Source organism: Drosophila miranda, chromosome 4 (genome assembly GCF_003369915.1).
Source record: "Drosophila miranda strain MSH22 chromosome 4, D.miranda_PacBio2.1, whole genome shotgun sequence".
Taxonomy (NCBI): domain Eukaryota; kingdom Metazoa; phylum Arthropoda; class Insecta; order Diptera; family Drosophilidae; genus Drosophila; species Drosophila miranda.
The window spans coordinates 28,269,691-28,280,141 of NC_046677.1; the positions used below are offsets into that span (position 1 = coordinate 28,269,691).

The following is a 10,451-nucleotide window of genomic DNA, read 5'->3' on the forward strand; positions in this document are numbered from 1 at the left end:
GGCGTCAAGTCGAACTCTGAACAAAAGAGTTCCCTACAACAATAGAACAGATGAACAGATGGGCTTGGCAGGCGGGCATCTGCTTAATAAACCATATAATATGAGTATTAATCAAGGGCTGAGCATTGACTTTTCATGTGCCACAGAGAGATGGGCACGTGACACGAGGAAAGCCACAGGCAAACATTTCCCGTAGCACTTTTCCCCCTCACGTTTGCATCTCCCTTTGGGAGGCCATAAATCAAATCCATGGAAAAAACGAAAAGGAAAGCAAAAAGAAAAAGAAAAACAGGGAAAAGTTTTGCACAGTGTGAACCTGGGGATCGGGGGAACGTGGGAACGGGAGAATGGGAATGGCTTTTATGGCATTTGTTTTGGGCTTCTGTAATTCGCTTGACATCTCAATGCTGCTTAATGCCCAAACTTATAACTGGGCGAAAATTTTAATGAATGACGTAGTCATCATCATCACCAGCAGCAGCAGCAAAGGCAGCAGAAACAGCGGCAAGGTCGACTCTGGCCACCACCCACTACCTCCTACCCTGTCAAGGACATGTTTGGAACTGAGGCTGGAGGTTTCGGCACAGGGACAGGGGCTGGTGCTGGTGCTGGGGGACAAACAAACAATTTCAATGAACTTTGATAAATCGGTGCCAGGCGAAGGACGAGTCCGAATAAAACACAGTTGGGGCATTCATTCTGCTCGACTGCTCTGCTGCTCCGCTTCCTATTTCCGGTTCCCATTTGGTTTCTATATTTGGGACTGCCTGCCGCTGAATGTTCAGTGATTATGTAAATTGTTCTGGCCATTTGTTCGGCAGCTTCCCCCGTCCAAATGAATTTATTTTCAGGCCCATCGATTGCAGGGGCTATTATGGGCATAGTATTCCACTCAATCCTCTGGGGCTTATACTCTTGCTCCTAGAGAAGCCTGCCCCTGCCCCCAGCCTCCTGCCTCTCTCCCTCTCGCATGCGAAACGAAGGAGGATTCTCTGGGGTGCCGCAAAGTATGCAAACGTATCTTTGGGATCCAATCTTTCGGCTAATCATTTCGGGGAAGGGGGCACACATGTCGTATACGCAATTAGCAATCGCAGAATTGGCCCTGACTTTTGCTGCCTGCTGCCTGGTTTAATGCATTTCAGTTTCAGCCACAAGAAAGACGTAAATATTGCGCATACACCACGTTGTGAGAACGCAATCCTGCATAACATGTTTAGCACACGTTCAAAGAGAAACCCCAGCCCGAACCAGCAGCAGCAGCGGCAGCAGCAGCAGAGAGACACGGAGACGATACGGAGAAACCACATTTACTAGCCACTTAAAAGAGAGAACTCCCATGTGGCCGTCCATCCACCCATCGTTCAACCCCTCGAAAAACTATGCAAAAGGCTAAGGCAGCCAAACCAGCCCCTCCCTCCAGTAGCAATGGCAGCAGCAGCAGCCCCCATAAAAAGTTGTATAGAATGTTGCAATCAGTTAATTTAAGTGCAGGCCAGGCCAACACACGAACAAAAAGAATGAGACGATGCCGAACGATGGAGAGGAAGGAAGGAGGAAGAACAGGCCAAAGGAACAGCCGTAGCAGCAGCGGCAACAACGAAAAGAAAAATGGAAATTTCAATGCGAAAATATACAAATAAATGTATGTATATTTGCGTATATTGGCTTACGAGTGTGTGTGTGCGTATCCATGTATGTGTGTGTGTCTAAACAAACACGCACACGGCGGGGGCTACGACGCACAGTGGGTCAAGTTCCACTTTGAGTGGAATCATCCCCAAATGGACGGGGAGGAAGGACCGCTGAAAGTTGCCTCGGGCCAAAACGCAAGGTAGATTTCATAGTGGGGTAAGGCAGTGCCCCCCCCCCCCCTCGTGTCACTCTTTGGCTCTGTTTGAGTGCTCTCCAGCATCTGCCCGCGAGTACCCCGAAGGCTGTGGGGCTGTGGGGCTGCTCCCTGGCACAGCCGCACCCTCCTTTCAATATACCCTGCTGAGCCGCAACTAAACGCACACAAACAGATACATATACATTCTAATACTAATACATGCAACACAAAGCACAAGTGGCTACTAATGCAAATAATTTACAAGTAGCAAATGTGGGCGGCAAACGCCAGCAGCAGCAGCATGACAGCAGCCAACGTCAGCAGAGAGTAACGGGGAGGCGTGGAGGGAGGGAAAGGACAAAACAAAAACGAAAGAAAAGCAGAAGCAAAAGAAAAAGAAAGAGAAACACACACAAAATAAACGACACAGAAAATGTCGTCAACAAAAAGAAATATAAAATACACAAAAACAGCAGCAAAAAAAGAAAAGAAGAGACGAGAAAGAAAATAGGAGGAAGCGCAGGCAAGAAGAGGAGGAGGAAGAGCCGAGGGAGGAGGAGGAGGAGAACGACCAGCGGGCACAGGCGGATAAAACAGTGGAAGAAGGAAGGTCGGGTAAAAAGGACATTATGCGTCTTTTCACATTTGAGAAAAGGACAAATTTGTAAGGACAAGTGTAAGTGAAGGAAACCGTAACAAACACTCACACACCAACACAAATATACAGCAGGACACACACACACACACACACTCATAAACGAATGCCGCAAATGTTTCGAGACCCTACGCCCCAGTCCACGCCTCCTTCTGGAGGCTGTCGAGAGAAAATCAATGGCAGACCATGAATCAAGATCAGGTCGGAAAAGGCCAGCGTAGCCCTTATTTGGGGAGAACCCCGGTATAATAGTGGAATCGCTTATGGGATAAAATGCCCAGAATATCCCTGAACATCATAGTTATTTTGGGTTAAATGTTAAATGCTGGCGATCTTTCATTAGTCATCTCTTGGCGGGTCTTCAAGGTTGACATCCCTTAGACAGAGAGGCCTGGTTCCTCCTGCAGCCCCATCCGTGGTGTTGCCATGGTGTTACCTTCTGTGGCAACATTTTATCAATTTATCTGAGAGATAGTTTTGCTGCATAAGCATAAAATAAACAAAATAGAGAGAAAATAAAAGAAAGCAAAACCATCCAGCCACCATCCAACAAGAACAAGAAATGCTGAAAGCGGAAAAGTGGAAAGTGCTTTAATTTTTGGCTGACTGACTTTTCACAAGTTTCGCGGTAAACGGGTGTCGGGTGTCGGGTGCCGGTGCCGGCAGCAGGGGGGATTCCAAGGGGATATTCTTGGAAATGGGGAAATGGAGAAAATGGGGGTCTGGCGACCAGGGATGGTGCCGCATAGTCGCTGGCGATGGCGATGGCGTTGGCGCGTGGAGGTAATTGAAGTGACGTTTATGAATGTCATCCGTCAAGCACTCAAGGACATTTACATACAAACCCGCACTCACACACAAAGCTAGAGAGAGAGAGAGGCACACACACACACACATACGATGGGTCGCGGAGGGACACGCGTGGTGGTGGGGTATTTGGTTGCTTGACAGATGCGAGAGCTACACAGATTTGTTGTTGTTGTTGTGTGTTTGTATACCCGTTAATCGCCGATGAAGAAATACAGGGGGTATTCGTGGCTGCCCAACCGATATTCATTTGAAAGATCAACCAGCGAAGCCATAGCCATTTCTCTGTAGAAATCCCTGTATCTCTGAGAATGAATTATGCAAGCAGCCGTAATTATGAAGATACAAGGCTCTAATTCGGCAGAATCCCTGACAACACCACTAGCTACCAAACTTTTAGAAGGTATAGAAGAAGACGATATAGAATCCCGGTTGAATATTTTTAGGTATTCCCTTGAGTTTTTCCTCGAACAAAGTGCAATCTCTAAGATACATATATTCATATCTAATTAGCGGGTATCCCATATTGTCTATACGTTCTTCCTTGTAGTATTTCCTTTTTTCTCTACGTTTTTATAGACAAACTCAACCACACAGCCTAGAGAGAGGGCAGGACACTCACCACACCAATGCAAACATGAGTTGTCGTCGTCGCCGGCGTCCTCCATAGAGGATGCGAGTGCCAGAAGAGAGAGAGGGAGGGGACAGGAACGGGCGAGGGGCCAGTGTATGCTTCTCCTTGTGGTTGTGTGTGTGAAACAATTTAAAAATAAATACAAGAAACTAGCGCAGAACATGACGGTGGTGGGGTGGGAGGATGCCGGAGTGGGTGGGGTGGTAGAGCGAGGGCAGAATGATAGATTGAGAGGAAGCTCTGCGCTGAAGTCCTCGCTTACAGCTCTTCGACTGTGGCGGGGGGCGGCATGAGATATGGGGCATGTGGGGATCCACGAGAATAGTTTGAATTGACAAAGGCTTCCCCCAAAATCCATATATCATTGTCTTGTTTGTGACGCTGATGAGCCGAGATTTGTTTATGCCCAGCATCTAGTATCTGTCCTGGACAGACGGCAGGAAGGAAGGACGGAAGGATGGAACGATAGAGGATGTCCTATCGATGTCATCTGCTGACAGCTCGATACTCTTTCATCTCTGAATAATCGATTCCATCCATATATCATTCGGATCATAATCAGAATTAGATGCAGATGCAGATCCCCTTTCATCTCCCATTTGGTATCTCATTGGAACTCTTAGCATCACCCACGCAGAGGCAGATGCAGAGGCAGAGGCTGCGGCAGAGGCTGAGGCAGAGGCAATTCATCCAATGCTTCTTCCTGAGCATGCATACGATTCGTATACTATATACTCTGGCAGGCCTTGCTGTAAGGCTAGGGCCTCCTACAATACGAGTATATGTATGTATGTATGTCCCTGTCGCTATATAGTGGCAGCCCACTTGGCTTGTCTACTAATTAAAATGCATGCAATAACCTGAAGCCTTTGTTGCCCAGGCAGTTGCTGTTGCCATTCCTGAGACTAAGGCTGAGGCTGAGGCTGAAGCTGAGGCAGCGGCTCCTGTTGTTGTCCGCCCTATGCGTAGAAGGACGAAGCAGCAACAGTAACAGCAACAGCAACAGCATCGTTGACAATTTGCACAAAGTGCTCAGACATGTCAGAGGGCAGGGCAGGACAGGGGCGGCAGGATAACATTTATTAAGGCTAACAACTCGTAAGGTAAAATGGGACCAAGATGCGAATCACGTGTTCGTTTCTTGTTTCAACCCATTTCTTGCAGTGCAATCTCTCATCTATTGATAGGCATGTGCCTGTGCCTGTGCCTCTCCACGCCGAAAGCAAAATACATTTTTAATTGTTCATCAAAGGCGGCTATTTATAAAACAAAAGATTCCAAAATGTCCTTGCTCGCTAATCTCAAGGGAGAACTACACACACACACACGAGCTACAGACAGGGGTGCAAAAGGAGGGATCTGCATATAGACACACTGGAGACACCCCACCACATTGTACAGTGTTTACCCCACGGTGCGATATGCATATTTAATGACATTTGCCGACGATTTGCGCTCGAAAGCAATTTGAAAGCCCCAAAACGCAGGCAGCAACAGTTGCAAATGCAACAGAATCGCCTGTTGTTGCCCCTCACGTGTGCAGCAAACGAAAAATTAATGCAAATTTGCATAATAAACCAACACAATAAACGGACTGGACTCCACCACTATGGCGTAGGGAGGAAATCCCTTGCATGACTAACGCAATGGCTCTGTTCTGTTTCTGTATTCCAAATGTTGGGGTTTCACCAGTTATTATTATTATAATTGAAATTTAATAGCAGGTCTAGGCACGTGTGGGGCGATTCAGATTTCAAGCGAGCCTCAATTGATTTGTGTACGAGTATCTTCTTCAAAGGCACTCCATCAAAATTGACCTTCCCATACCGTCCATACATCTATCCGTGTACTTGTTTATATATGCAAATAAGCCGCCCATTCTTTTCTACCCAACACAACTCGATTTCATTCACACAAATGTTCAGATTGACGTCACTTTCGGCGGTAGCGGTAGCGGCAGGGCTGTAGCTCGTCATAGTCATAGCCGGCACTAAATTGTAATCAGGCTTCGAGCCCAATAAACTGCATGAGTGTAAATTTCCTGAATGTAATCACCCACCGAAAATCAAAGAGTGCCCCTGGCGTGCTTGAGTTCTGAGTTGTGGATTGGGAATCGGAATCCGTGTCGTGTACACGGACTGTAAAGGGCAACCGCGCACTGAGTCACACTCAATCAGAACGAAAATTGGAGGATATAATCGCATCAATGGTACGCATATCTAATTATAGCGATAAACGTAGGCGTATGTTCTGCAGAGTTGTTTACATGTTGGCTATTCTATATATAGTATACTCGTAGCTGCTTTTAAGCCACCTCTTTTTGCACAGAGCGCCGTAATTAAGTCCAATAAAAATATGTACTCTGAAACACAACATCCCATATCTAATATCCGCATAACCGTAAGCTTCCGAATTTTTCGTTTTCCCATTTCAGTTTTAATAGCTACAAGATACAAATTTCACTTTCAAATTCAACTTTCAAATTTTCGCGGTAAGCCGCTGCTAATGCAGCCCTGCCGCCACTCCCTCTCTCTCTCTCAGAGAGTGCTGCTCACGAACTAGTTCCGTACTGATTGACATGAACGCTCCGACCAGGGCTACATTGCCACCCTAGGCTGCACAAAGAAAAATAATTTACTCGCCAGCATTGAAATATACAAATTTTCATTTTTTAAAGTGTACTTGCAAGGTGTTAATTTTTTTCCCAGTGCTGACCCGCGAAACAGCAACAAACAATAAGAGCCCCCGATTCAGTGTGCGGTAAAATGCAGCAGGATAGCATCCTTCGGAGATATTTGAGTGTAGCCCAAGCCAGTGACGACGAGACGGTCTGACCCCCGCAGCAGCAGCAGCAGAAGCGGCGGCGGCGGCGGTGTCTGTGAGAGGGTGTACCCAAAAGGAGACTCCAATCGAGAAGTGAAGCGCCAAGAAATGGGTAGGTGGTTTCCGGTCGAGAAGTCAACATCCAATCCGCTGTTCCTTCTTCCCATCCATCGCCCACACTACCCTCCCCCTCAATCTACCAGGGATGAAATTCAGTTTTTGGCTTTTCAGTGGTTGATATTCAAAAACTAGTCAAGCAATCCATTCCACAGCTGCAGAACCGATGGCCAGCGGCAGCGGAGGAGTAGCCCAGAAAATGCTGGTGGAGATCACCACAGATGGAGTGCCAAAGCTCCACTGTCCCGTGTGCAACAAGGCCCTCATCTCTCTGGCCGGCTATGTGAAGCATGTGAAGAAGCACCAGCCGCCGGGTGGCTTCCAGTGCCGCCAGTGCGATGTCCGCTACTGCCACGAGGAGGAACTGTCACAGCACGTGAAGACCGAGCATGCCTCCACAGCGGAAGACGAACGGAAGAGATTTGTGTGCGACAAGTGCGGGACAGAGTACAAGTATCTGGAGGCATACAAGCGCCACTGCAAGACAAAGTGCCAGCAGGCCATCGATCCTGATGAGACGATTCCCAAGGTGAGTAGAATCCAATCGAATTTAAGGATGAAACAATAAAAGCGCTTCCTTTCCAGGAGAGTCCTCCCACTAAAGAATCCACGGCTGCAGCCGGAGTGCGCCCAGTGGAGTGCACGTGCTGTTCCACCCGTTTCTCCTGCTCCTCCAACCTCGCCAAGCATCGACGCAGTCGTCCAGAGACCTGCGGAAAACTTGAACACAATCCTGGGCCTTCGGATCAGAAGAAGGATAAGGAACGCATCAGACAACGAACAAAGATAAAGGCAGGCTCGTCCGACGAGGAGGAGGATGCGACTGCATCGGACAGCGACGATGACATTCCCCTGGCCAGCAGAATCAAGACAAAGGCGGTGCCGGCACCGCCGCAGCTGAAGGAGGAGAACATGAGCGACCAGCAGTCCTCGGACTCTGGCGACGAGTGCCCCGACTTTGAGCCAAACAACAGCGACGATGAGGCGGACGCCACACAGTTCCAGCTGCCTGCCCCGGCCATGGTCAAGGTGGAGGCCTTCGACGAGGATTTCGAGTACCAGGACGCCAGTCTGTTTGTGAAGACGGAGAGCGCGGACATTTTCAGCAGCGAGAAGGACAAGCTGCTGGATGTCCTGCTCAGCACGGACGAGGGCGATGGCCTGAAGCCCTTCGAGAGCCTCAAGGTGGAGCATGGCGGCGGAATATTGGACGAGATAGCGGCTGTGCCGCTGGGAGAGCAGACCGAGACGGCGGAGACAGAGGAAGATGTCCTGTCGCTGAGGCACAATTACGAGGAGAAGAAAAAACGGGCCAAGGACTCGACGGGCAAGCGGAAATACCGCAAACGGGGCACCGTCAGATCCCCCACACCCGAGGAGGCGCCGAGCACACCGAAGCGTGTGTCCAAGATCACCAAAAAAGAACTGAAGGAGCGGCTGAAGATGATCAACAAGATGGAGAAGACCTGGAAGTGTCCGCACTGCGTCAAGATCTACCACATACGCAAGCCCTACGAGAAGCATCTGCGGGACGACCACAAGCTCTCCGAGCAGGATATCAAGGACATCTTCAAGGACGTTGACGTCCATGCGAAGCTGGACGAGGAGGTGTTCAAGTGCCCCATCTGCAGCAAGATCTATCTGGTGGAAAAGCGCCTCGAGACGCACCTAAAGGTCCATGGGGAGGATGGTAGTCTGATCTTCAAGTGTCCCTGCTACTGCAATCTGTTCTTCGCCAGCAAGGAGCTGGCCACGGAGCACGCCCATCAGCAGCACAAGGAGCTGCTGTACTGCGAGAAGTGCGACAAGTACATGACCGGCCACGACAGCCTCAAGAACCACGAGAAGAACTTCCACTCGAAGAAGGAGCCGCGCAACCTGCCCCGCAACCTTATCTGCGACAAGTGCGGCAAGAAGTTCACGGGCCGCACCTCCCTCTCGGACCACGTGCGCTCCGACTGTGGACGGCTGCCACTCTACCAGTGCAGCGTCTGCGGCAAGCGGCTCTCCACGGCGGGCATCCTCAAGACGCACCTGCTGCTCCACCAGTCGGAGACGCCCTACCAGTGTGACAAGTGCGGGAAGACGTTTAAGGTGAAGGCCCAGTACAAGTCGCATCTGAAGACGCGGCACACGGAGTACAAGCCGTACAAATGCCACCTCTGCCCCAAGGAGTACCCCTACAGGGAGAGCCTGCTCACCCACATGACGGTGCATACGGGCATCAAGCGCTTCCTGTGCAACAACTGCGGCAAGCGCTTCACGTGCATCTCCAACCTGCAGGCCCACCGCAAGGTGCACGCCGACACCTGCGGCCAGCTGCCGCTGAACGCCAAGGCCACCCAGTACATGGGCGTGCAGCGGGGCAAGCTGCTGATGGGCGCCAAGCCCGAGGCTGGAATGGAGTACGAGGAGACAAAGACTTTGATTGCCCAGGACGTGATCGACAAGGACATGCCCATGGCCCAGGAGCTGAACTTCCCCTCCGACGGCACGGCGCCGCTGGCCACGGTGCCCCTTAACTACGCCTCCACGCACCTGGTCCCCCACATCGTGCTCCAGACCATGCAGGCCGAGGCCCGGCGGATGGATTAGCATAGGACTTTGTAGATTAGACACAACACTCAATAAAGATGCTTTTGTAACCGATATTATTCTACCTTATGTACTATATTCCACACTCGACACGGTTTTGGGGATCAATTTAATCTGAAATAGGGCTGCTGGTAGCGTCCTATGGGCATGCGGTTCTTGGTGCGCAGCCGACGCACTGCCTCGCGGATGAACTTGGGCTGCAGGGCGCCCGACTCGCCCTGGGCCTCCATCACGTCGAGCGCCTCCTCCACCACTTCGCCCACAAAGACCTTGGCGATGCCGGACATGGCTATGACGACGTTCTGTGAGACGGAACAGCCGGTTATCGTCTGCATCAGCCGTTTGACGGCTGCTTTGGGGAAGGCAGAGCGACGGTACATCTCATAGCGATCCAGTTGCTCCTCCGTGAAGTTGGAAACAAGAACTCTGGGCAAGAAAGGAGCCATTTTGGGGGTACATCATCTTGATATCAGCATGCTACTCACTGCATTCGCTCGCGTTCCTCCTCCTCCAGCTCCTTCTTGGTCTTTAGCTTCTTAAGGGCCGGCTCTCCGGAGTCGCCATCGCCGTCTGTGTTTTTCGTATCCATGTCGCCGTCTTTGGCATCGCGGTCCCCTTCATTGGCGGTGTCTGAGGCAGTGTCGCTGTCTTTGCGCTCGCCGGAGGCTGTGTTGAAGAACTTGAGATCTACATCGTCGCTGTCGCTGAGAGAATTGCTCTTTTGCTGTGTGGGAAACAGGATTTCGTCCATTTGAAGGAATTATACAAAAAAAAAATACCTCGCGTTTATAAACAAAAACTGTCCAGGGATGGACAGTCAGCACGAACAGCAAACCGCGCGACTTACAACACTGAATTAGGGTCGCACCAGCTTTGAAACTCCCCAAAATAGTTCACAGCAATATTATTAGACAGGCAGAAAGCATATTTAATCAGTTTTCTCGTGTCGCAACGTCAATTAAATTATATATAATTCGTAAGCCGAAAAA

The 10,451-nt window shown here is 50.0% G+C and overlaps 2 protein-coding genes across 3 annotated transcripts; one reads left to right on the forward strand and one right to left on the reverse strand.

The window, feature by feature from the left end:
• Window positions 1-2,348: 2,348 nt before the first annotated feature.
• LOC108162245 (zinc finger protein 91) lies at window positions 2,349-9,519 on the forward strand. 2 transcript variants are annotated; one of them, XM_017296891.2, is made up of 4 exons: window positions 2,349-2,507; window positions 6,636-6,862; window positions 7,023-7,396; window positions 7,453-9,519. In XM_017296891.2, the coding sequence occupies exons 2-4, from the start codon at window positions 6,859-6,861 to the stop codon at window positions 9,460-9,462; spliced, it is 2,388 nt and encodes a 795-aa protein (XP_017152380.1). In that variant the 5' UTR covers window positions 2,349-2,507; window positions 6,636-6,858; the 3' UTR covers window positions 9,463-9,519. The 2 variants fall into 2 exon arrangements, with proteins under 2 accessions (XP_017152380.1, XP_017152382.1); XM_017296893.2 differs by lacking the exon at window positions 2,349-2,507 and having other exon boundaries at window positions 6,531-6,862; window positions 6,982-7,396.
• On the reverse strand, window positions 9,502-10,296 carry LOC108162257 (transcription initiation factor TFIID subunit 11). Its single transcript, XM_017296905.2, has 2 exons — window positions 9,948-10,296; window positions 9,502-9,888 (listed from the first exon to the last, which is right to left on the reverse strand). The coding sequence occupies exons 1-2, from the start codon at window positions 10,211-10,213 to the stop codon at window positions 9,567-9,569; spliced, it is 588 nt and encodes a 195-aa protein (XP_017152394.1). The 5' UTR covers window positions 10,214-10,296; the 3' UTR covers window positions 9,502-9,566.
• Between the last annotated feature and the right edge of the window lie 155 nt (window positions 10,297-10,451).